The sequence below is a fragment of the Mesocricetus auratus genome, unplaced genomic scaffold (genome assembly GCF_017639785.1).
Source record: "Mesocricetus auratus isolate SY011 unplaced genomic scaffold, BCM_Maur_2.0 Super-Scaffold_100003, whole genome shotgun sequence".
NCBI classification, from domain to species: Eukaryota; Metazoa; Chordata; class Mammalia; order Rodentia; family Cricetidae; genus Mesocricetus; species Mesocricetus auratus.
Window position 1 is genome coordinate 16,847,630 of NW_024429188.1, and position 26,127 is coordinate 16,873,756.

General features: G+C 40.5%; 1 protein-coding gene across 1 annotated transcript in view; it reads right to left on the minus strand.

The window, feature by feature from the left end:
• Positions 1-12,970: 12,970 nt before the first annotated feature.
• Positions 12,971-26,127, minus strand: part of Cltrn (collectrin, amino acid transport regulator) — a 28,515-nt gene continuing 15,358 nt past the window's right edge. Inside the window, exons 5-6 of the mRNA XM_005074211.4 lie at positions 23,233-23,427; positions 12,971-13,671 (exon numbers count right to left, since the gene is read on the minus strand). Coding sequence (XP_005074268.1) covers positions 13,515-13,671; positions 23,233-23,427 — 352 coding nt within the window. The 3' untranslated portion in view covers positions 12,971-13,514. The remainder of the gene's footprint in view (positions 13,672-23,232; positions 23,428-26,127) is intronic.

Here is a 26,127-nt window from a genome sequence, read left to right on the forward strand (position 1 = left end):
TAGAGGCAGTATAAGTACCGGAAAGAAATATACTTCTCTCGGGGGAGGAGAGATGGTTCAGTACATAAGAGCCCTTACCCTTGCTTGCCCTTGCAAAAAAATCTAGGTTCTGTTCCTAGAATCTAAATGGTGGTTCACAACTGCCTGTAACTCCACTTCCATGGGATCCAATACCCTCTTCTGGCCTCCGCAGGCATTGCATGCACATAGTGCACATATCAACAGCAAACACACATAAATAAAAACAAGTAGTTTTAAAAGAAAGGAACTCACTTCTTAGAAAATGGTAGAAACAGTGAAGGAGGGAAAAACTGTTGTGGGAACTCATTCAGCCAATAGTCTTTGAGGTTCTGGCCCCTTTGGGGCGGTATCTCCGGTGCCATGTGTGAACTGGGATAAAGCTCAGTCTGCTTGGAAGAGAGGATGACGGTGTCCAGCGCCTAAGGGCAGAAGACCTCGGCAGTTCTCTACCTTGATTTGTCATTCGTGAGTGATTCACCAATGAATACCTGACTTCCCTTTATCTGGGCTTTCAAGGACTCTATTGCAATCATCCATTACAAAGAACTCTATCACCAATGAGGGGTTTCCACACTTTCTCTAAAGAGAAAAGTGCTGGGAAGGGAAAAAAGAAAACACAAGTAGGCCTGACATTATGGGATTCATAATCTGCCCTACCAAAAATTAAAAGTCAAGGTTCATAAGGTAATATTAAATCAGGTTCCAAGATAACCATCAGGCACTGGGCCTTGATGGTCCAACATCCCAGAGAGCTCCACTGGGGTCACAGAACCCTGATAGCGAGGGAGAATCTTTGTACAAACGTCCAAGCTATCCAAGAGAGGTGGAGGGTGTGCACTGCCAAGCAGCTAACAAGTCCCTTAGCTTTTATTTAACAGATGTGAAAGGAAAGGGGAGCTCAAGAGAGGAGACAGGATCTTACTACGTAGCCCTGGCTGTTCTAAAACTCACTCTGTAGACCAGGCTGACCTACAGAGATCTGTCTGCCTCTGCCTCCCAAGTGCTGGAATTTAAGGCATGACCCTCATCTGGCTTTCCAAGCCCTGACTTATTCAGTTGGGATGCTTTTGGGCTATAACTAAAGAAAAAGTCATAATTGACGGAACTGAGCTATAAAAATAGCAATCAGTTCATAGAAACAAGATACCCTGATACCTTAAATCAAAAGTTAATGCAGTGGTTCTGTGTTACCAAAGACTCAATTCTCTTCCATCTCTCTGCTGTGCCGCCTTCCACATGTGGATTTGGCTCAGACTAAAAAGCTCCTATTGTTGTCACAAGACGGCTGCACCAAGTTCTTCCTCACAAATCTTCCTGTCCTTTAATGAAATTTTTGAGAGTAAAAGAAGCATTTTCAGGGTACTAAAATAATTTGATGAGATTAATCAAGATTTCTGTTTGATTTATGATGAAGTATGGTAGGTATGTAACTAAATTTGGTTCTGTCTTTTATATTTTTATTGAAAAATTTTCATACAATATACTCTGATCACATTTTACCCTCCAATTCTTCCCAGATCTCCTTCCCACTTCCTGCCAACCCAACTCCATGCCCTTTCTTTCTCTTTCTCTTTAGAAAACAAACAAGCAAGCAAATAAGACAAAGAAGCCAGAATTTTAAAAAAAATACACAGACATACAAAAAGAAAACTCATAAAAACAAAAAATGCCTAAAGTAATATGAAACAAAATGTCTACAAATGCACCACTGAGTTTGTTTTCTGTTGACCATCTACTACTGGCCATGGGATCTACTTTCAAGTGTGTTTAATATAACCACTGAGACTCCGCTGGGGGGGGGGAAACCCTAATTTTTCCTTTGCAAACAGATGTCAAATGGGGATAGATAGATAGATAGTATCTTGATTACGGACAAGAATAGTTCTATCTTTTTTTAAAGCTTTTTAAAAAATGTGTTTGTAGCCAGGCAGTGGTGGCACATGCCTTTGATCCCAGCACTAGGTAGGCAGAGGCAGGTGGATCTCTGTGATTTCAAGGCCAGCCTGATCTACAAAGCTACACAGAGAAAACCTGTCTCAAAAAACCAAAAACATAAAAAAGTAAAAAATGTGTTTGTGTGCATAGGTAAATTTATGTGCACCATGGGCACAAAAGTCTAGATGGAAACCAAGAGAAGGTGTCCAAACCCCTGGAACTGGAGTTATAGGCAGTTGTGAACTGCCAGATGGGCTCTGGGAACTGAACCCACATCCTCTTCAAGAGTAGTAAATGCTCTTAACCACTGAGCCATCTGTCCAGCCACAGCTTTGGTTCCATCTTAAGGAAATAGAAAAGGTTGTCTTTCATAAGTAATCTAATTATTCCACCCACTGTTCTGAGGAACAACTTCTATAGACTTCATTCCAAGTCTGATGTTAGCGTTCTTGAAAACTTCAGACACAGAAGGCAAGACTTGCAAGATCATGTCTGTGACTTTTCACCTCTGTCCCGGGACTCTTCCACCTTAGCATCAATGTCATGCTAAAGCCTTTGCATACTAACTGAATCTGACTTAATCAGCAAAGAATGCACAAGACAAAGCTCTGGCTAGACAGTGAAGACAGTTCCTCAATGCACTATCAAACTGTTTCCCAGGTATGCAAACTCCCCTTAGTGTTAGCCAAAGCTAATACTGGAGGTGGATGACAGAATGGGAAGTATATAGAACATAGTGCTTCTGTTGTTGGAAAATTGTTTTCAGATGATAGAGATAAAATATGACATGGATGAATTCCGATCTGTATAGTTACAAGACCTTCTCTGATGGGGTGTCAGTAGAAGCTGAAGGAGTCAAGTAGATTTTCTGAGCGAGACAAACAGCTGACTCGCACAATCTGCTACCACTGCTGCTGAGAATGGTAATATCCAAAAGTCATCGAATGCTTGCTATGTACCAAAGCCTTTTACGGCTGTATTAGTGTATGTCAATCAACGAGTGTGTTTTATAATTCAACCCCCACCTCTCTCTGTAAGAGGTGGTAAGAGACTCAGAAAAATGAGTATGATTTTTGAAGGAGAAAATAATTAAGATTTCAAAAAAAAAACAGATGGAAATAGCAGAGTACTTTTGCTTTGGAGCTTGTTGATGTCAACACACAAAAGACATTGACCAGATCCCGAAGCATCTCTTGAGACAGGAACAGGAGGAAGTGACTGAGAGAACACTGCATAAACTCATGCTGAGCCCTAAGGGAGACTTGCTTGACAGCTGTAAACACTGATACACATTGCTGAAGGAGGCTGTAGAAACTGCATCTCTCAAAGGTTCCTTTGGGTTGCTCCTTGGCTCCAAGGGTTTGAATGTAGCCCTGACTAGATTGAGAGAGCATGGAGGGCCAGAGTTCCAGATAAACAATGCTCTAATATAATCCCTGACTACAGCCAGCTCTGGCCTTTCCCCTACCCCCTCTGCCACTTCTATTGCTCGTATAAGTACATTAGTTTCCGAAGCAACCAAGCCCACCTCTGTTTTATCTATAACATGAGAAGAGTGAAAACCTCTGTTCCTGGCTTACAGCCCTCCCAGACGGCAGGCTCCCCTTAATCCTTTATCGGGTCACATAGGAGTGGTTCAGCAAAGACAGGAAATAGGCACGTGTTTGTCGTACTGATGTGCTACCTTTCCCTCATGTACAGCCATGTTTGTGCTATAAAGAGGTGGGGCGGTTTATAGGGCTGAGAACAGAAAGTGTGGGGCCTTCTCACCTTTGAGGAACTTGGGCTTCTTCCCTGGGAGAAATAAGTGAAGTGTGTTTGAGAAAGCAGAATTACATGGCCTAATTTTCTGTTTTAAGAGGAAACACTAGGGTTTTCCTCCTCTCAACTGGTCTTGGGACCAAGATGAGGAGAGTTACAGTTCTGGATGCAGCTTTTCTGGATCATCTGAGACGTGCTCTGTAACATGGACAAGAAAAGTCCAAGGTGGGGAGGGGGGACCACCACGACTGAGCTCAACTCATAGAGCAGGAATTTGCAGCATGCGGCTATCCACAAGGCTGTTTAAATTCTCAAGCAAAACAACAACCCACCCTTTCAGCCTCTCCAGTTGTGAGACACACGCCAACTGTCGAAGATTCTGCTTCTGCTCTGCATCACTGCCCACGGCGCTCGATGCTGTGCTCCGTGCTGTGATCAGCTTGCATCAGCAATCATCCTGGCAACCACGCCAAACATTCTCCAGTTACCCCCTCCCAGTTCCTGCCCTGTCTAGAGTGCACACCTGGCATGATACGCTCCAATTATTCCAGGAAGAGAAGCTGATGATGAAGCATTTTTAACTGGAGAAAGATAAAGGTAGAACAAAAGTAATCAAAACAGAAACGAGACCGGACAAGGTGACATATGCTTACAACATTAGCTCTTGGGAGGCAGAAGCAGGAAAATCAGGAGTTCAAGGCTAGTCTCAGTTGTATGGCAAGTTTGAGGCTAGTTTGGACTACAGGGAACCCTATCTCAAAATCTCGAAATGATACTTTTGAGATGGCTCAGCAGATAAAGGCAGTTGCTGCCAATTGTGATGGCGCAAGTTCAATCCCTGAGACCCTTGCTGTTGTAAGAGAGAACCTCCTTCTGGAAATTGTCCTCTGATACTTGTGCAACATTACACACACACACACACACACACACACACACACACACACTAAATGAATGCAATTTCTAGATATTTATTGAATTTTATGTGTTAATTATGTTTCTAAGTATATTGGCTGTTACAGATAGTTGTGAGCTACCATGTGGGTGCTGGAAACCAAATCCAGGTCTTCTCTCCAGCCCCAATGAATGCAATTTTTAAATTAAAACTGGAGGGGGCCTTGGAAGCCAGAGAAGTGGATAAAGTGCTTGCTTCCAAGAACCACAGAAAAGCCATGTGTAGCCATGTGCACCTGTATTCCCAATGCTGAGGGCAGAGACAGGGATCCTTGGAGCTTGCTGACCAGGCAGCCTAGCATCAAAAACAGTGTTGATCTCCAGGTCCAGTGAGAGACCCAGTCTGAAGGTGGAGAGTAATAGAATAGAGCACCCTATGTCCTCCCCTGGCCTCCACATGGGTGCATAGAGGCATAAGCACCTGCACACATGTGCATTTACATACATAACTCACCCATGATCAATCACTGTTAATCCTCCACCGTAACCTATGAATGTGTGTTTAGTGCTGTGTGATTTGGGGCAAGATACTTAAATCCATTAACCTCCATTTCTCCCTTTTGTTAAGAAAATAAGTAATATTTTGCCTCATCCACCCAAGGGGCTCTTTTGTTAACTGAGTGAAAGAAATAAGTAGAAAGAGTAGAACATGAGGGGGTACTGAGGCTTCACTCTTAGCAGAGAGGTTACTAGAATCTGATGGTTGCTGAGGAAGGGAGAGCCACTCATCTTTAGGGATGTGGCTGCTGGTAAGTGCTTAATAGATAGCAACATACCCAGAGCCTTATGGGCAACATTAATTGGGCTCAGGAGGTCATTAGTGACAATTTTTGGAGGAAGGTAATGTTGGGTGGATATGATCAAAACACATATAAATATGTGAAAATTTCAAACAATAAATAATTATTTGAAACAAAATCTCACTATGAAGCTCTGACTAGCCTGGAACTTACTGTATAGAACAGACTGACCTCAAATTTACAGAGATCCACCTGCCTCTGCTTCCAAGTGCTGGGATTAAAGGTGTGCATTGCCATACCCAGCAAGAATAAATAAATATTATTAATTTTAAAACGAACAATAAAGGCCACCCTGGTCTACATAGTTAGTTCCCAGACAGTCAGAGCTACATAGTGAGACCCTGTCTCAAAGCTAACAAACGAAAGGACAGTAAAACTGAGTGAATAAAATAAGACTAGCGAATAACATTTTTAGATGATTTATAGAAAGTGACATGGAAACTGCCCAATTTGAATCCACAAAGCAAAGAAAGAGGGTACCTGTTTAAGGAAAGTTTTATGGTATGGGTTAGTATTCATATACACAATGAGTAAATCTTTTTATATAAATTTATTTATTTGTTTGTTTTACATCCTGGCCAGTTTCCTCTCCCTCCTCTTCCCCCAGTCCCTTCCCCCACACCCCCTTTGTTCTCACTCACCCCAACCTACTCCTCCTCCATTTCTGTTCAGGAAAGAACAGATCTCCTATGAGTATCAACAAAATATGTCCTATCAAGTTGCAGTAAGAATAAGCACCTCCCCATGTATTTAAGCTGGGCAAGGCAACCCAGTACAGTATGAAGAGCAGGGTCCCAAGAGTCAGTAAAAGAGTCAGAGACAAGCTAGGCAGTGGTGGCGCACGCCTTTAATCCCAGCACTCCGGAGGCAGAGGCAGGTGGATCTCTGTGAGTTCCAGACCTGCCTGCTCTACAAGAGCTAGTTTCAGGACAGTCTCCAAAGCCACAGAGAAACCCTGTCTTGAAAAAACAAAAAAGAATCCGGGCGTTGGTGGTGCATGCCTTTAATCCCAGCACTCGGGAGGCAGAGGTAGGCAGATCTCTATGAGTTTGAGGCCAGCCTGGTCTACAGAGCGAGTTCCAGGACAGCCTCCAAAACAATACAGAGAAACCCTGTCTCAAAAAACCAAAAAAAAAAGGAAACCAAGAAAGAAAGAACAAAAAGAAAAAGAGACAGCCCCTGTTCCTGTTGTTAGGAGTCCCACAAGAGGACCAAGCTACACAACTATAACACACATGCGCAGTGCCCACATCAGTCTCCATGCAGGTTCCCTGGTTGTCGGTTGAGTCTCTGTGAGCCCAGGTTAGTTGGTTCTGTGAGTTTTCTTGTGGTGTCCTTGGCCCCTCTGACTCCTATGGTCTTTTTTCATCCTCTTCTGCCTAATGTTTGGCTGTGGGTCTGCATCTGTTTCCAACAGTTGTTGGATGAAGCCTCTCTGATGACAGCTGGGCTAGGCAACAATCTGGTCACAGGAGATGGCCAGTTCAGGCTACGTATCCACTATTACTAGGAGTCTTAGCTGGGGTCATCCTTGTAGATTCCTGGGAGATTCCCTTGTGCTAGGTTTTTGCCAGACCCCAAAATGCCCCCCCTTTCCAGTAGTCTGTTTCAGTACTCTCCCCCTCCATGACCCACATCTGATTACTCATGTTCCTATCCTCAACCTGATCTTAGTCACTAAATCTCTTCTATTTCCTCTTTCCAGAGAGATCTGGGTGTTCCCCCATGAGTCCTCCTTATTACCTAGTCTCTCTAGGTCTGTGGGTTATAGCATATTTATCCTTTATTTTATAGCTAATATCCACTTATGAGTGAGTACATACCATGTTGGTCTTTATCAGTCTGGGTTACCTCCCTCGGGATGATTTTTTTCTAGTTCCATCCATTCGCCTGCAAATTTAATGATGTCATTGTTTTTTATAGCTGAAAAATACTCCATTGTGGAAATGTACCGCATTTCCTTTATCTATAACATCTAGGTTGTTTCCGGGTTCTGGCCATTATAAATAAAGCTGATATGAACACAGTTGAACATAGTCCTTGTGATATGATTGAACATCCTTTGGGTATGTGCCCAAGAGTGGTAAAGTCTTGTGATAGATTGATTTCCAGTTTTCTGAAAAACCACCACACTGACTTCCAAAGAGGCTCTACAAGTTTGCACCTCTACCAGCAGTGAAAGAGTGTTCCTCTCACTCCACATGCTCTCCAGCACGGCTGTTGCTTGTGTTTTCTATCTTAGCCATTCTAACAGGTATAAGATGGAATCTCAGAGTCATTTAGATTTTATTTCCCTGATGGCTAAGGATGTTAAGTGTTTCTAGGTCATTTGAGATTCACAATGAGTAAATCTTTTGGGGTAAAATAAGTCACCAATTGGAAAATTAGGGAGATCTGTCAGAAAGGTGGTAGAAACACATAGGAATCTATTTCACTTCTCAATGCATGCAAAAAAAATCGCAAAACTCAGAAAAACTGTCAATGCAATGATTTCTGGCCCTTCATAAGGCCTTCAATCCCCCTCCCACCTTGCAGAAACAAAACTGTGTTCTATTCCTCAACAAAGTTTCCTATGCAGTATTTAATGGACTAGCTTAATATAATGTTCATGTCCAATCATTCCCTTCTGCAATGTGGTACTTACATAAGCCTTGCTATTCTCCCATTGTAGCTACATAGATGATAACTCAGAAAGCAAACAAAATAGGCGATGGGAATTAAATGAAAGACACGGTCACTCAAACTGATGGCAAAGTTACTAACATTGGCCACCTTTTGACACTTTTGCGGCCCTAGGTCCTCTACTCATTGGTTTAAATTTTATTTAGCTGTTGTTAAAAGAGCAAGTTGAGCCACCTGGAATTACCCCATACGGAAGCCCGAAAGGCTTATGGTGAATGTAAAAAACTGCTCCTCTGCTTATGTGGCCCTGCTCTTCCAGAGACCTTTGAAACCTTGTTCACAGGAGGTGCAATTGATGAAGAAGCAAGATAGGTGAATCATCCCCAGGTACCTGGTAAGCAAGTCAATGTAAAAGAGTCAAAGTGTCATTAGTATTTGACCTGATGCAATGCTTGACTACTTAATAATAAAACAATTTGTCCAGCTACTGAACAGAAGCTTCAAATTGGGTGGGTGACTGGGATGACAATTTATTCACTATGTGTAAAAATGGAGTGATGTGTGTCAGAGGCTGGGATGGTGAGGGCAGGAGAAAGGGAAAGAAGAAATGGTCAAAAACCAAACAAACACCAATGTAGCCGGGCATGGTGATGCAAGCCTGTCATCCATGCTGTTCTTGAGGCTGGTCAGGTATATCCCAAAACCAAGGACTGCCTGGACTACACAGTGAGTTCAAGGCCTGTCTGAATGACTCAGGGAGACCCTATCTCAAATGTAAAGTAAAAAGAGAGCTAAGGCCAAAACTGAGTGGTGGAGGCATTGACCAGCATGAGAGAGATGAGAGATGTTGGTGGGAGGGAGATGTATCCATAGGGTGTGGGTGCTGTAAAATACCTCACAGAGATGTAGGAAGGGCAAAGACTAAGAAACTCATGAACTTAGCCAGCAACACATCAGTGACTTTTGAGGGAACAGCTTTGTCAGAGTACAGAATGGAAGTCAGCAAGAAGAGCTGAAGAGAAAGTAGAAGGCAATGAAGGCAAATAATTACTGCATTGATTTGCTTGGTTAACAGGTCTTGCTATGTTGTCTAGACTGATGTTGAACTCATAGGCTCAAGTTATATGCCCACCTCAGCCTCTTGATCAACTGAGGTCACAGGCAGCCACCACTGCAGCTGGCTGATAGATCTGCTTTTAATTAACCAAGTCCAGTGTCTGCTAAGGGTCTTCATAAACTTCCTCTGTTCATACTTCTTGAATCTGGCATGATGCCATGAACAGAGTGAAACGCATCAACCATACTCTTGAGAATGAAGAAATGAGGAAGGAATGTAGAAAAGAAGAATAGCAAAAGCTTTGCATGCATGCGTTTAAGGGAGGGAGCAGAATATAATACAAAGTACTGTTAAGGAACCTCATGACTTTTTAAATAGAGCCTAGCAACTTGGAGGCTGAGTTTCCTTTTATTCTTTTTATTTGCAAACCTTAACCTACTATAGACTGCTTCAGCAACTTGCCAGTTCCAAGTGTCCCATCAGAATCCATATCCTGGTTTTCAGCACCTAGGTATGGTGGAGGAGAAAGTTTATTGTAGATATGAGGGAGAGAATAGTCAGAGGCAGGGACAACTGGGAGAGTCCAGAGTGAACATGACCCTGAACTAGGCCATGCGACAATGAAAGAAGAGGGGAGAGGAACGACCAATCAAGAGGGGTGACTTGGGCCAAGGAACTGGAATAGGCAAAATGGCTGAGTTATATAGGGACCAGAGAAGCTGGGAGTAGGGAAGCCTGGCCCAGTACCATGACTGGAGAGTTCAGGGTAGGCGCTGGTGTATGCCAGCCAGAACAGGCTTGTAACAGATGGAGACTGAGGGATGCTAGGAGAACCTGGCCGGGTTCGCTTTGTGTGTTTGGTTTGTTTTGTTTTGGTTTTGTTTTGTTTTTTTTTTTTTGAGGCAGGGTTTCTCTATGTAGCCCTAGCTGTCCCTTGTAGACCAGTCCGGCCTGGAACTCACAGAGATCCACCTGTGTCTACCACCTGAGTGCTGGGATTAAAGGCATGAGCCACCACTGCCCTGCTAGGTCCAGTTTGATATGTTAATGAGCACCTCAGTTAGCCATTTGTCTCCGGTTTGCGACCTAACACTCTATTCCTTGTTACTTACCTAGGAATGGCAGCAAATGTTCCCAGTTCACATATTCATATCTGAAACATGGTAATTATTCTAAATGCATAAACTCACTGTCCCCTGGGTGTGTGTGTGGGGGGGGTGTATGTATTTTGCTGTGGATGGAACCCAAAACCTCACACCTCCTACATAGTATCTTAAGCTCTGTGTCACTGAGGTACACCCCAGCCCCATTCTTTCCTTCTATGAAGGTTTATCTTAGTTACTTCTTATGGGAAGCATAAATGCTGAAAGTTTATTTTCAAAGACCAAGTTATCAGCATTTATTTTTCTCCTATGAAATAGGTCCAGATATCACCATCTCTGCTAACTATGTCTGTGTTGCATTGGTTTTCTATATTCTCTTTTTCCAGTTTTATTAAGGAGTTTCTGCTAAAGATCTAGAGAGTGGAGAAACAGCTCCATTTCCACCTGCTTTACAACATTTGGTTTCCAGTACATATCACCTGACAATGGTTTCCCTCATGGCACATTACATTATCATTACCTTAAAAAATGAGAACTGTGGTTGATGATTGACCCCTCTCTTACCCAGAGTGTTTGTCAAAGGCAGGAGGCATAAGCTCCATTTTGCTGCTATAGTGATTGTCAAGGTTACGGCACATTTCTGTTAGCATAAAAAAATTCTTCAAACAAGGAGTTTAGTGGAGCAGACCTTTCCCAGTGAGAGGAAACCCTCTGTGTCAGGATAAACAGTAAAGAAAATGAGCTAGTGATCAAACGAGCTCATTTCATACCTTCAAAATAAAAGCCATAACTGGTATTGAAGTCACACAATCTTTTTCTATAACCAAGACATGTTCCTAACAGCAGTCACATAAATTTTTAAATTATATATGTATATATTCTCTTTAGGTTATATTTTATAATCTTTTCGGGAGATACAAGCCATTGTAATGTCTCATGTTTCATCTCCCCCAGTTAAAAACAATACGTACTTCGTTGGGAATGCATGTCTTGGATTCTGCTTGCTAACACACACTGAGTAAATTCAGATGATGTTTCATTGTTAAAAACTTCTATGTAGAAAGCCACATTAGAGTGCCCCTAGCATGTACAATTCAAGAGGGTATAAGACATAAAATTGTTCCTTGGGGACTGGAGAGATGGCTCAGCAGTGCAGAGCACTGGCTGCTCTTCCAGAGGATCTGATTTCATTCCCAGCAGCCACAATTTTCTGTAACTCTGGTTCTGGGGACCTGACATCCTTTTCTGTCCTCCTCGGGTACTTAATCCAAGTGGAGCACAGTCATGCAGGAAAAACACCCATACACAGAAACTATCAAGCTCCAAAAATTAAATAAAATAAAAAAATATAATTGTTCCTTTGTAAGTCATAGCTTGCTAACCAAAAGATCAACTCTCATTCTTCTTATAGAAGCTGAGAGCAGAGGCCTGGGGAGGTAGCTCAATGTGTGGTGCTTTCCTAATGTATACAAGACCCTAAGTTTGATCCCTAGTACCACATGCAAAAAAAATTAAGTTGAGCACAGAATAATTATTTCCATAGTGCAGAGAGGGAGGGAGGGAAGGAGGAGGGTTAATCAGTAGGAACTATGTAATAGCTGGATAGGAACAGGAAGTTCTGGTACACCGTTGTACAATAGGGTGACTATAGATAATGACAGTGTGTTATGTATTCTAAAAATTTAGAAGAGATTTTCCATAAAGAAGTGATGTTTGAAAATATAAATATGTAAAATCTGAATTAAACATTATATAGTTGCATACAGATATCAAAACATCACTCTAAGGCTGGGTGTTCTAACACATGCCTTTAAACCCAGAACTCTGAAAACAGAGGCAGATGAATCTCTGTGAGTTTGAAGCCAGTCTCATCTGCATAATGAATTATAAGCCATCCAGAGTTACATAGTGAGATTCTGCCTCAAAACATGCTGTATGTAATGTACTATTATGAGTATGTTGTAGATATATATTGCCATGAATATATTGTACATACACAAATCTATACAATTAGGGCTAGTAGATGGTTTGTGGATAAGGCTGCTTGCTGCAAACCCAGACAACCTGAGTTCAATCCCTAGAGCCCATAAGGTAGAAGAAAGGAATGATTTCCCCAAAATTGTCCCCATTGAACATGTGGGCATGTGCACACACACAAACACATTACGCACATTAAAATAAGTATTAAAAATTAACAATATACAATTTTATGTTGTATATATAAGGCTAAAGATTAGTTTAAATTTTAAGAAGAATTCATGTCTGAAAACCTGAAAATGTCTGCAAGACTCATAATTGAGAATGAGAGACATTGAAAACCTTGCCCCTTGCCAAAAAGAAATATTAATTCCCAAATCAATAAAAAGATGATGTTGAAAGAACTAAAACTGTAAAGAAAAAAATGTGTCTCAGAGCAAGGACGTACACAGAGCTGGGTATGGTGGTGCATGCCTCTCAGAAGACAAAGAGGCACGTGGATCTCTGGGAGTTTGAGGCCAGTCTGATCTACAACGTGTGTTCCAGGACAGACAGGATTGTTACACAGAGAAACACCGTCTCAAAAACAAAACAAACAAATGCAAACAAAACAAAACAAAAACCAAAAAGGATGTATACAACCAGGACTGTAGATCAAATTACATGTAATTAATAAAGTTAGATTCATCATGTTCCACAGTATAAAAATAAGTCCCAAACAAGAGTCAGTCACATAATCAAGATGAGATGCTCAGTGCTTTATTAAATTAGCATAGGTAGGACTTGTACAAATTGCAAATAGTCAAAAACAAATAGACCTGCTTACCCTATTAAAGACCGGTATGCATAAAATATACAAGTATCTAGTGTGAGAACAGATTAAAATTCCATTTTTATCCATCCCATGTTTACTTTTTCTTGCCTCGTCATATGCAGAGCAATATAAACAACATTCAAAAAAGATCCATTTTCAATTATTTCTATGCCAGTGTTTTAGCTATTCTCCACTGAAATTTTTTATTTTTTCTTAGGTCTTCAAAGTGTGAAATATATTTATAGCCCTGACTCTATTTCTAGAAATACTCAGATCAGTAACTACAAACACACATGACTACACTTAGAAACTCAGTTATCAGGAAAAAGTTTTAAAATATTTTGAGAACAACGCCTTATGATTTCAGTGGTCTTTGTGGGTATAATTCGTTGTCTACCACATTCAAGCACATTGAAAATTTCTTACAAAAAAGAGCAGTGAAACCAAATAAATCTACCAAGCAATTGTTACTCTTAGAGAGGGGTAAGACGTTCATCCTCTGTCAAGAAGCCATCATTAATGTGGCCTCCCTTTGTGTCCAAGGGATCACAGGGGATGCCATTTTCAATTGTGATTATGTTTTCACACTTGTCTTCGGCATCCTCCACTCCAAGTGGTCCTTTGTTGTTCCTAAAAGCACATAAGAAGAGTGAGTGGGATCTAGGATGAGAAAACGTTGGCTGAATATGGTCTTGTTTACAAACGTGGAGAACAGAAAGTGTCATAAGGGACTGAGAATGCTGAAATAATTGAGGACCATAACAGTTAGTAAGGTAAAAAGACTACCAAGATAAGAATTCTGGCAGGGCACTGGTGGGGCATGCCTTTAATTCCCTTGGGAGGCAGGAGGCAGGTGCCTGTTCTACAAGATGAGTTCCAAGACAGCGGAGGCTACACACAGAAATCCTGTCTTGAAAACAAAAAAAGGAATTCTGAATATATATATATATATATATGTATACTAATTAGAACAAATAGTGTTATTTAAAATACTAGAATAAGCTTATAGGAATGGGTATGTTAATGTATGTATATACATATGAATTCAATCTCATAAAACTTCATACAGGCAAGTTGCATAAAGGATCATGAAGAAATATATGGTGCATTGGCAAGTTTTAAAAAGTTTTAGCTCTGAGCAAACTTTGTAACAAATGTAATTCCAAGCAGCAATAAATTCCTCCCACAGAATTGACAAAGTAATGTTCCATAAATTCTTAGTGAAACTCAAATTAAATCAGAATGCCAAATCATTTGACTCTGAAGAAAGGAATTGCTGCAAACTGATGACTTTACTCATTACCAAACTGTTGTGTTAATTGGTAAGTTGGGGTTTGGAATTCATAAAACACCTTGCTAATTACATTATAGCTCACAGCTGAAATTCCATGTCACTCCAATTCTACATGACCGAGTTAAGCATTGGATTTTCTGGTGTTCTGACCTCCTGTGGACCTTGATATTCTCAATTCAGATTCTTAATGTTCCTTCAGAGTATGGAAATCCTCAAGTATGGAAGCTTGAGATGTGGCTGAACAGTTAAGAGCACTTGCTGCTCTTGCAGAGGAACTGGGTTAGGTTCCCAGCACACACATGGCAGTTCACAACCACCTATAACTCCAGTTCTATGGAATCTGGTGCCCTCTTCTTGCCTCCATGAACACCAGGCATGCACACACAATACACATCCATGTCTGAATGCAAAACCACTCATGCACATAAGATAAAAATGAAAACTTTTTTTAGAATAAAAAGAAACTCCAATATGTTTTTCCTGAAATTTTTGAAAGACTAAGAATAGCTACTTGCACTAGTAGGAATAGAAGTGGGTGCCTCCAGGTTGCCTGGGAGTGGGGTTTCTCCAGGCTTTACTCATGTTAGAGTTAGGATACCATTCTTGGAGACATCATGGAAGCATGATGTAAGCGGTTCGAGACACCAGATTTGCCAGCAGCATCTGTTGTACCAGGAATCTGTTGACCTTCCAAGAGGCAGATCTAAAAGGATCACCTGGATAGGATGTTGAAAATTACTGTGATTAGCTAAGGGATTCCCCACAGTGGTGAGAGAAACTCAGGTAAGTCTCTGACAGGTGAGGAAGTCGTAAAGATTCTTTGACGATAAAAGATGGGATTTCCTGAAAAGCCCTACAGGAGGGTCAACTTTAATATGCTTTAAGGAATATTAGGTACACAAAAAGGGGGAAGAAGAGAAAGCTCTTCTTTGCAGAAGAACTCTGGCTAATAAAGAAAGGGTAATGGAAAGTCACCATGTCTGTAATAGTTGATTCTGATGAGGCTCATCAATGGAAACTAAATAGTTGATTAATGATGATTGGATTACACGTGGTCTCAAAATAGCCTCATAACCAATGTATGAGATACAAAAGACACTAGTATTTTGCCAAAGGTTAAATCTGTTGAACACTACCCATAGACAAACTGACAAGTTCCTTCATATAAAAACTGATCATATCCAAAATATTGATGGGGTTGTATTATTGCACCCCCCACAAATTTGTCCATCTGAAACTCATAATCAGAAAATTAAAATTTAAATGTATTTTATAAAAACATCTGTCCTGGAATCACTCAAAGGAAGGCATTCAACTCAGAGGATAGATAGATCATCCCCTGTTGTATCCATCCAATGTAGAACAGTGGCTGGGTGGATAGGTAGCTAATTATTGGATGGATGGATGAATGGATGGATGGATGGATGGATGGATGGATGGATGGATGGATGGATGGATGGGATGGATGGATGGGATGGATGGATGGACAAGTGGATGAGCAGACACGCAAACTAGCATTGTAGCAAACTTACTCAAACATTAGTCCAATGCATATGTTGAATGGAATCTATTGTTAAGTAGAAGGAAGGAAAGGAGGAAGTAAGAAGAGAAGAAAAGAGAGGAAAAGGAGGGAAGACATATATACATAAGAACTTTCATGACTCTCTTGTATTTTCTTTTAGTGGGTGATAAAAATACTCATATTCCCACTTTAAGAATTAGGAATTAATATCAATTTTGCCAGGTTTCTGTTGATGACTTATTAAATAATTTTAAACAGTTGACACTCATAATGAAAAATAAAGTTAGAATTCCAATTCTGTAGATCCCAATGTCATCATCTGACAGTACTTTGCCACTGTACATGCCAATATCAAATGGCACAGGTAACCCTCTTAGCAATCCGTAAATAAGAATCATCGGATTTTAAACGTTAACTCATAAAGCTTTCATCTTAATGCTGGGTTGGAAATTTGGAGTTGTCTTCACAGATAGGCTGTAGTGTTGCCCATCCTTAAGGTGAAGACACATTTCAAATCTCAACAGTCAGCACAGACCGGGGTACATGAAACTTCCATATGATGACAGGATCCTCCCATCAAGTTAATTTACCCACTGAAAGACCTTCCTTCTGTATACATGTTCACCGCCATTTTCTATGTCCTTCAAAAGTAAAAGTAACTGGCATCTGTAATGGTGAGTCTCATCACTTCCTGACACAGTATCCAACATTTTCTAAGACTACAACATGAGTTGGAAGACAGTCCTTCACCTAAAAGAAAGGATTCGACAAAGGGGGAAAATTCCAGACTCACCCATCCTCCCTCTCTTCACTTTTAATGCTTCATAAAAGACAGAAGTGATTTTTTTCATAGGGATAAAATCCTACCAGGAAATGCATGTTTATAAATGATCCTCAAAAACTGTGTAGCTTGGGCCAGCAAGACGGCTCAGTGGATAAAAGCCCTTTCTGTGCACATGTAGTGGCCTGAGTGTGATTCCCCAGAACCTACAGTAGAAGGAGAAGATTGACCCCTGAAAGTTGCCTTCTGACCTTCACTCATATGCCGTGGCCTGCACACACATGCACGAATATACACGCACACAAAGAATAAATAAATACAATTCTGTTAGTCCAAATCCCCCCTAAAATCATTCTTTGGTGAATAACAACTTTCTATAACACTGGGTTTTAAACAGTCAAAGTTTACCCTGAATTACATATGAGTCCATATGACAAAAATCTTGTCAGCACAGTGGTTCATATCGTTAAATATCAGTACTCAGAAGTCAGAGACAAATGATATTTGTGAACTCAAGTCCAGCCTGGACTACATAATGAGGTTGAGGCCAGCCTAGGTCATGTAGTAAGACTTTGTTTCAAAACAAAAAATCTTGGTGGATCTTTGTAATATGGGACACACACACACAGATACACTCACAAACATATACACACTACCTGTGTTATACATGTGTATATATGCATACACACACACACAGACAGACAGACAGATAGATACTAAAATATTCAATGCAAGGGTAGCCTGAGAAACAATGGCCAGTGTCCCCTGGACAGTTTCTTCTGTAAAATATAGTTTTGTGAGGTTAGAATTATAACAAAAGAGCTGACCATGTACAGATCAATGCAAGGAAACTGGCCTCCCCTAGTCCAACCACGAAGGAAGAATAAGCCACCAGGCATCACAGTGGATGTGGAGTAAGTCAAAGAAAGACACAAGCAAGAGAAGGTGAGCTTCTCTTCTTTCAAAGAAGGATCATTTCCACCCAGAAAGTCAGAAGGGAATCCTTATGGAAAGCTATCAAATTGAACCGCGTTGAAGACAAATCAGGTACATGTTGTTTAGTGTGACCTTGGGTCCAGTTGTTCACTGTCTTGGTGCTGCTGGGCTTCACGAACTGCAGTGTCAGGAACTTGCTAGTTAGTAGACATGATAAGCAGCTCAAAGGTTATCTACCAACTTTATAGCACCGGTCACATTTCATAGTGTGTGCCATAATAAACTAATCCAGTGCCCGTGAGCTGCTCTTACTAAGGATAATAAAACTTAACTGTCTTTCTGGATTATTCTGATCTGATGTTCTGCTAAAAACATGAGTTCTTTGTCCGGAAAAACAGAATTGAATGTTAATGACTTCCACTGACCCTGTGACATCAGGTGATTCTTGAAAGGTATGAGAAAAGAAACTATGACAAAACTACTTCCTAGGAACTTTGAGAGTGGCTATCCCCTATAATTCAGAGAGAAGAGGGTCAGGAGGGATGACACAGTGTGTTGTGGACCAGAATATGCTCTGTTCTGAGATAGAGAAGTAATGAGTAAAGACAGAAAGGGTATTCATGTCTCTCTACAAACAAAATAGGGCTCAAGAGCCAAAGTCCTAATGGCCAGGAAAACAACAAAAGATAGACTAAATAGATTTTTAAACAGGAAAGAACTAATTATTGGCAAATAGAGCAGTCCTGGTGATCCATCAAAATAATGTTTGTGGGAAACGTCATTGTTACTGTGATGACTTACTGGACATTGTAGTATGGTGGGGTCAACATGCATCGGGAATAAGCTTCTCTGGCAACTTTCTAATCATATGACACAGCAGGCAAGTTCTTTAGCATGAGCCAACAACAGGAATAATAATGGTGATAAGAATCTCCTTCGTAGCATGAGTCACACTAGATACCTCCTACACATGATTTTATTTAATTCTCACTCAATCTAGAACAGATTTTATTATTCTTGTTTTTCAGATGATGAAAACTGGGCTAGAAATATATGCACTGACTGGCCTAGAACTCTATTTTAGATGCACCAGGCTCTATCCAAAACACACTAATTTCCTACTGCATGTGTATTTTTATTTTTTTCCTGATCATTCAGTCTATGATAGGAGCTTTCATACAGATCACAGAAGACATTAACACAGATCATACAAATGGGCCCTGCCTACATGGGGCAATCATTGTCTTGTTCTTAGTAATGCAACAAGGCCAAGGACTTAAGACATAGAACCCTAGCTAATGTTCACAATGAGCAGAGTCATTACTAAATTTGATTGGTTTGTTTCTAGTTACTATTCCTGGAAGCTCAGTAAGCAAATCAGAGTGTATTTGGATTTTTATAAATCCTCCTTCTTGTATAAAGCTGTAATCTTCTCAGTGGTATCACATATTACAATTTTACATTCAAACTGGGCTTTGGCAGCACACACCTTTAATCCCACATAGGCAGGCAGATCTCTGTGAGTCTGAGGCTAGCCTGGTCTACAGAGTGAGCTCCAGGACAGCTAGAGTTACATAGTGAAACCCTGTCTCAAAAAAAAAATGAAAAAATCACATTCTTGTAAATTGCGTTACAAATAAAAGTGTAAGTCAAATGATATATTTCCATGCTAATTGTTTTCCATTGCTGTGTTAAGAAATGTACATATCTAAGAGGGCCTCAGAAGGTTTACATACAGTTAGGGTTGCTAGGGGAGGGAAAGATAATTTCCTCAGTGGTGTGGTCATTGGTAAGTTGCTGATCCTCCTGTAAATAACCCATCACCTGTAAGCAACCCCAATGAAACCCAATGGGTTACCACCCCCCACAAAAAAGACATCAAAATGGGGGACTAGTTGTAAGATACTGCATCCTTATTGTAGGTGGGAAAATTGAGACATGTGGAAATTAGGTGGCTTGATCAAGTTTACATATGTAAGTGACATAGTATTTGAATTTACCTAGTTTAACATTTAGCTCACCCAACCCAGCAGTTCTGAATAGCCAGCATAGTGCTGAAATTAACAAAACTAACAGAAAGATTAAAGCCTTGCTTGAGACATTTCCTCAACTGTAAGCCTAAGTATGCATCCATCTTTTGCATGCCTCTCCTTAGAAGCAGAACAGTAGCTTAAATGACCACATAGGAACACAACAACTGTGTTCATTATTATTTAACATATGGATGGTTTGTTGAACATATTTTTTAACCTTTTATTACATCGTTTTATTTAGTGTGTGTGTGTGTGTGTGTGTGTGTGTGTACACGAAAGCATGCCCACATGCGAAATCACACCTTGACATGAGTGTGGAGGTCAGAAGACAACTTGCAGGAGTCTGGTCTGTTCTGGCATGTGGGTCCCAGGGATCAAACTCAGGATATTTACCTTTACTTGCTGAGCCTTCTCTGCTGGCCCAAGCTAAACATTTCATTAGCTTTCCTCCTCAAAGCTGCAAAAAGCAATACATCGCTTTTCTATGATTAGAACTAGTTTTCAGATCAGACATGGTCACACATACCTGTAATCTCAGTTTATGGGAGGCAAAGACAGGATGATCAGTTCACGGTCATCCTCCACTATCTGATTAATTCCTGACCAGACTGGGCTACATGAGAGCCTGTCTCAAGACAATGGACAGGCTCTTCCCACTTCAAATTGTACCCTTTCCTCATCTTTGAAGCACTGTTTGCCAAAGTGGAAACCCACCACAGGTAGTATTAAACTTAAAACACATAAATAATTTCCCTCTAGGAGGCCATCTTATTTGTGCTGTATTTGATCATTGTTGATACTTTCAAGGTTTACAGAAAAGATTTGTTCATCTGTTTTCCTAGTTTGGATGTGAACTGAATTTGTGAAGGCAGAGTTGTAACAACAGCCTCACTTCTCCAAGGCAACAGATTATGATGCTACCCAGCCAATTATTATATCGCTGCAGAATCCGTTTGGAAGTAAATAGCTGATCCCATCACAAACTGAAAGACCAGCAAATGGCAAGATAATAAAATAATAGTAACTGCTAACACTTGCTGAGCACTCATTGTATGCCAGATACCACTCTGAGCACTCTCCTGTACTAAAGTCTTTTATCCTATCAAGTTAATTATTTCCAGCACACTTAGCTTATCAGTTGAGAAAAGGTATCTACATGCAGCCAGCAAAAGTAAATGTAACCAAAATGACTGACTCTAGGACCACAAAGCCATATTCTCCTCCCAAACTTAGTTTCCTTTTCTCCTTGTTTGTACTTGCATACAGCTAATGGGTTTGATGTGAGAGCATAGTCTAAGAGATCAATGCTTTGAACCTGAGCAGTTTATCCCCAGAATCCATTCTTTTAACTCCTGCATTATATCCTACTAGTAAGGAAATTGGGAATCAAGCAAATGACGTTAATTCACCAAGGTTTCAAATCATTTGAAAGCATCTCAGAATGAACACAAAACTTTAAAGTACTAAACAATGATTTTCAAATATTGCAAGAGAATGTGTCTTGATATTCTAAAATCCAAAACTAATGCATTCCCCATAGCAAAGAAGTTGACAGTTCATGACATGATCACCTAGAAAAATCAAGCAAGTATCACTTGATCTTAATCTTTGTGCACAGTTTAAAGCATAGGCATATATTACATTTATACCAAAGTGTTTCTTTTATCATTTGTGGGAAAATGGAAATATTTGAAATTGAAAATGCTTCTGTTAGTAACTAGGGAAACACTAAGGAAAAGTAGTAAACGTGGGGAGAGGCATTTAATGCAATACATACTTGCTCAAACACACCCCACATGTCCCAGCTGTCAATCAATCCTTTCACAAACCATACCCCTGTGATTTTAGAATGCATGTCCCCATGAGGGACACTTCACAGAATTTTTGTCTTTGTATCAGAAAGGTAGGCTTTGACAGGTTCTGACAGATTTGATGAAGACTTAAGATTGGGGCTGGGAGATGCCTCAGCTTTTAACAACATGTACTGCTTGAAGGAAGGACTGCAGCTTGATTCCCAGCCCCACACCAGATGCTTCACATCCACTTAGAACTCCAGTTTCAGGGAGATCTAACACCTCCGGGCTCTTCATGCTTCTGAACTCATGAGTACATACCCCCCACACACACACACTTGAACAAAATTTACAATCATAAAAATAGTTTTTAAATTGAGGAAGTTTCATCTTTCTCTTTGAATTAGAGATACTTATAGCCAAAAACATATTCTCATTTCATCATGTTAAGAAATTCCGTCTCCTCTCCTTGCTGCTACATCAGTAACTATCACTCGTCTGAAATTCAAAATGCATCTCCTTCAAATACTCTAGTGAATCTGAGTCAACCACAGAAATGGCACAAGTGTTCAGGTGATTCTGATTCAGGCAGTTGGTTCAAAAGCTGTAAGCAACAGGACTCTACAAAGACAAACACACAGCGGACCAGTACCCATTATTAGAAGAGAAGGCTTACACATCCAAAGCATCTGGAACAGGAGTCCGGCCTACAGGCCCTGCGCCAACAAAGATAGGGAGTCCCTGAAACATCTGTGCAACTCTGGGCATTTGCTCTCATTTACTACCAAAAGATGAACTCTGCTAACCCCAAAATGGTGCTTTTCTCTGTGTGTCAGGCTTACAAAATTATAGCACAGAACTTCACACTGCCCAGCGTCACCTAAGAGGATAAGCCTCACTTGAGGAATTGCCCTTATCAGGTTTGTCTGTGGGTATTCGTGTCTGTGAAGGCTATCTTGATTATGAACTCATATGGGAAGGCTCAGTGCACTCTGGTCAGCACCATTCCTCAGGCAGGTGGTTCTGGACTGTATAAGAAAGCTAGCTAAAAGCCAGATGGTGATGCACACCTTTACTCTCAGCACTCAGGAGGCATCAGCAGGTCTACAGAGCAAGTTCCAGGACAGCCAAAGCTACACAGAAAAACTCTATCTGGGGGTGGGGGGAAACCTAGCTAAGCATGAGCCTATGAAAGAGCCACAGTGTGAGTCAGCAAGCACCATTCCTCCATGGTTCCCACCTGTGAGTTTCTGTGACTTCTCTCAGTGATGGACTACAATCTGAAAGAAGAAATAAACCCTTTCTTTCCCTATGTTGCTTTTGGTCAGTGTTCTATCATAGCAACAGAAAGGAACCTAGAACACAGATACTAAGCTCAAGCCTGGTTACAAGACAGTCATACAACACAGGAAAACCAGTGGAGTGACTTATTGGGTAAAGGTGCTTGTTATGCAAGCCTGGTGACCCGAGTTTGATCCCTGGGGCCCATGTTAGGGGTAAGGAGAAAACTGACTGCATAAAGCTGTCCTCCCTGACCTACACACACACACACACACACACACACACACACACACACACACACACACAGAGGGGGGAGGGAGAGAGAGAGTCATAAAGAGCATACAGTAATAAGGGAAATAGAATGGAATAAAAAAGATATTAATGAAAGGGACCTCATTAAATAAGAGACACTGGAATCTAAAAACATCAAAAGATAAAATTACGATAGTCATTTTGTAAGTCAGGACTTTTGTACGTTTTAGACAGTACTTTAAACCAGTCATAAGAAAATACGTGAATATTTCTTTAATCATCCCCTCTAAACATCTTACCTTCGCCGTTGCCTGATTCCTGATAGAACCAGAAGTGTAATTGCAACTACGACAATGCAAAATATCACACCAAATACAATAATCCAGACGGGCACAGATGCATCCGTGGGGGGTGCAAGAGTGGCAGGAATTTTTAAGAATTCTAGAGTATTATCATCCAAAAAGAATGCACTGTTGATCCGGTTCCTATTCATTCTAAAAGACAATGATAATTGAAAAAGAAACAAATGAAATAAGACAGAAATAAAAACATTGTAAATAAAGTACAGATCCGCCTCTCCATTGATATAAATCCTGACCTTTGAGCTCCTGGCCCAAGTTTTCCTTCTTGAGAAATATCATCTAGATTTGAATGACTAACAGAACTCTATTTAAGGGGTTTACACAACAGCCATTTATTTAAATGAAAATATTTTTTAAAGTGCTTCTGTGCACACAATGATCATTCAGGAACATCTAAAGGTATATGAAGGCAAATGTGTTTGTTTTCCTAGGGGGAGGGATATCTGCATTTTGAGTGCTGGTAACAATCAGGTTGGTAGTGAAGATTTCTTTAGCTGAAAAAAAAAGGTTCATCTCTATCTGGAATTTGTAAAAACTAGTTGAAGAGAGTTCTTGGAGCAATTTTATTTGTTGACTGGCTTAATGTGTGTGGCAGGGAGGCTGAGTGTATATATGTGCACCACATGCATGCAGGTGTCTTCAGAGGGCATTAGATGCCCTGGAATTGGAGTTATAGATGCTTCTGAATTGTCATATGACATCTGGGAACCACATTCAGGTCCTCTAGCAAGATCAGTAAGCACTTTTAACCACTGAGTCATCTCCCCAACCCACTGGAGATATTTATGGCCTTTACTCTTTACACAAGCAAACTTCATTTGTACTTAGAGTATTTCTGACAAATAGAAAACAGAACATGAACTTGTGTGAGATAAAATTTCTCAATAGCTGCATTGTTGTTGTTGTTTTGCTTTGAGACAAGGTCTCATTGTATAGCCCTTGCTGGCTCAGGGCTCACTACGTAGACCAACCTGGCACTGAATTCACAGAAATCCATTTGCCTCGGCAACCCCAGTGCTAGGATTAAGACGTCTGCCACCATATTGAGCTCTAATAGCTGTTTTGTTTTTTCTAAGTGTAAAGAAATAGAAAAACAAATTGTAATAAATTGGATGTCTCCCCAATATATATCAAATAAAATATAATTTCAACACACCAATATTTGGTTGATTTCGATTTGGTTTAATACTATTTGATGGTGTGTTTTTCACTTAGTGTGCATCCCATTTTGGACGAGCTGTAATTCAAATGCTTGGTAGGCATATTTAGCTGGCAGCTTCAGGACTGGGAAATCCTGGTCTAAAGCAGTGGCTTGAGAATCTCTGCAGATCAACAGTAGGCCATCAGGGAAGATCTCTATCAGCAAACTGTACTGAGGATTGAGGATGCTGCTCAGCGGTACATCGCAACTTAGCATGTGCAAAGCTGAGTTCCATTCCCAAAACCACAGAAACTCACAGATCTAAACTCTGCCTGCCATAACCGCTCATAAACATGAAAGAGAACTCCAGTACAAAGTGCTAATTTAAATGTAATCTTAGCAAATTATAGACTGTTTTCCTTTTTTATAATCTAATCTTTTAAAATCTTTGTGTGTGTGTGTGTGTGTGTGTGTGTGTGTGTGTGTGTGTGTGTGTGTGTGTGTGTGTGTGTTTGGGAATGTGAGTGACCCAGGTGCACCTGAAGGAGGTTATTGAGAACTATTCAGATGTCAGATGTCAGTCGTCACCATCTTCTTTGAAACAGGGTCACATTGTTGTTCACCACAAGATACACCAAGCCAGCTGCCCCATGAGCTTCCCTAGATCCCCTTGCTCCTGTCTCCCATCTTGATATAGGAGCCCTAGGATCACTGACATGGGCGACTATGCTGGTTTTACATTGATTCTAGAGATCCAAATTCAGGACCTCATGCTTCATAGCAAGTGCTTGATTTGCTGAACCATCTCCTCAATCTTCAAAATCCAATCTTGATTAAGTACGAGAACGTGAACATTTTCCCAAATAATGAACTTCATTGCTAAGCTGTGTCTGGAAGGACAATGAAAAGTTTATCTGCACCCCCACTCCATCTCCCTGCTTGATTAGCTCTTTGCTGCTATCTTGGTCCACATCAGGAACATACTCTGTCACCTCTCAGGTAGATTGGAAGTTCAATTCAGGTACAGATAATATTACCTCCACCACTGGAATCCTTCCCAGGGATCAGACACCCTAGATATTTTTTAGCCAAGACCTGAGATGAATTACTCCAGTCTTCACAATAGAACTTTAACAGACACTTTAGAACTGGTTGTTCATGTCCACACCTCATTCCATACATGTGACGACTCTAGTATAGATTTTAAAATTACCATGAAAATGACCAGTAGAGTGAAAATGATCATATTATGTCATCTGCATGTATAAAAATATCCAGTGAAACCAATTACTTTTTATAATTAGCATATGCTAATAAAGATTAAGTCAATTGTTTAAAATCACTATAGATATGAGAGCAACATGTTTGGGTTTGGCTCTTCACTCTTTCTTAGTAAGGATTTAGACAAGAATTTCTGAATCACAGTACAGTTGACATTTGAGGTCAAGTAATTTTTTGAGGGAGTGCTGTCCTGTTCGTAGCAGGGTGGATAGCAACATGCCTAGCTCCTGCCTGCTTAGTATGGGTAGTGCCTCCTTCTCTTCTAGTTATGACAAGAAAAATGTGCCCAAACATTGCCAACCATTTGTTTCCTTGAGGGAAAATTGTTACTGGATGAACATTACTCATCTACACTAATCTTTGATGAAAATGAACTGAATAGAACACTTGACACTTTAATAAAAGCATCC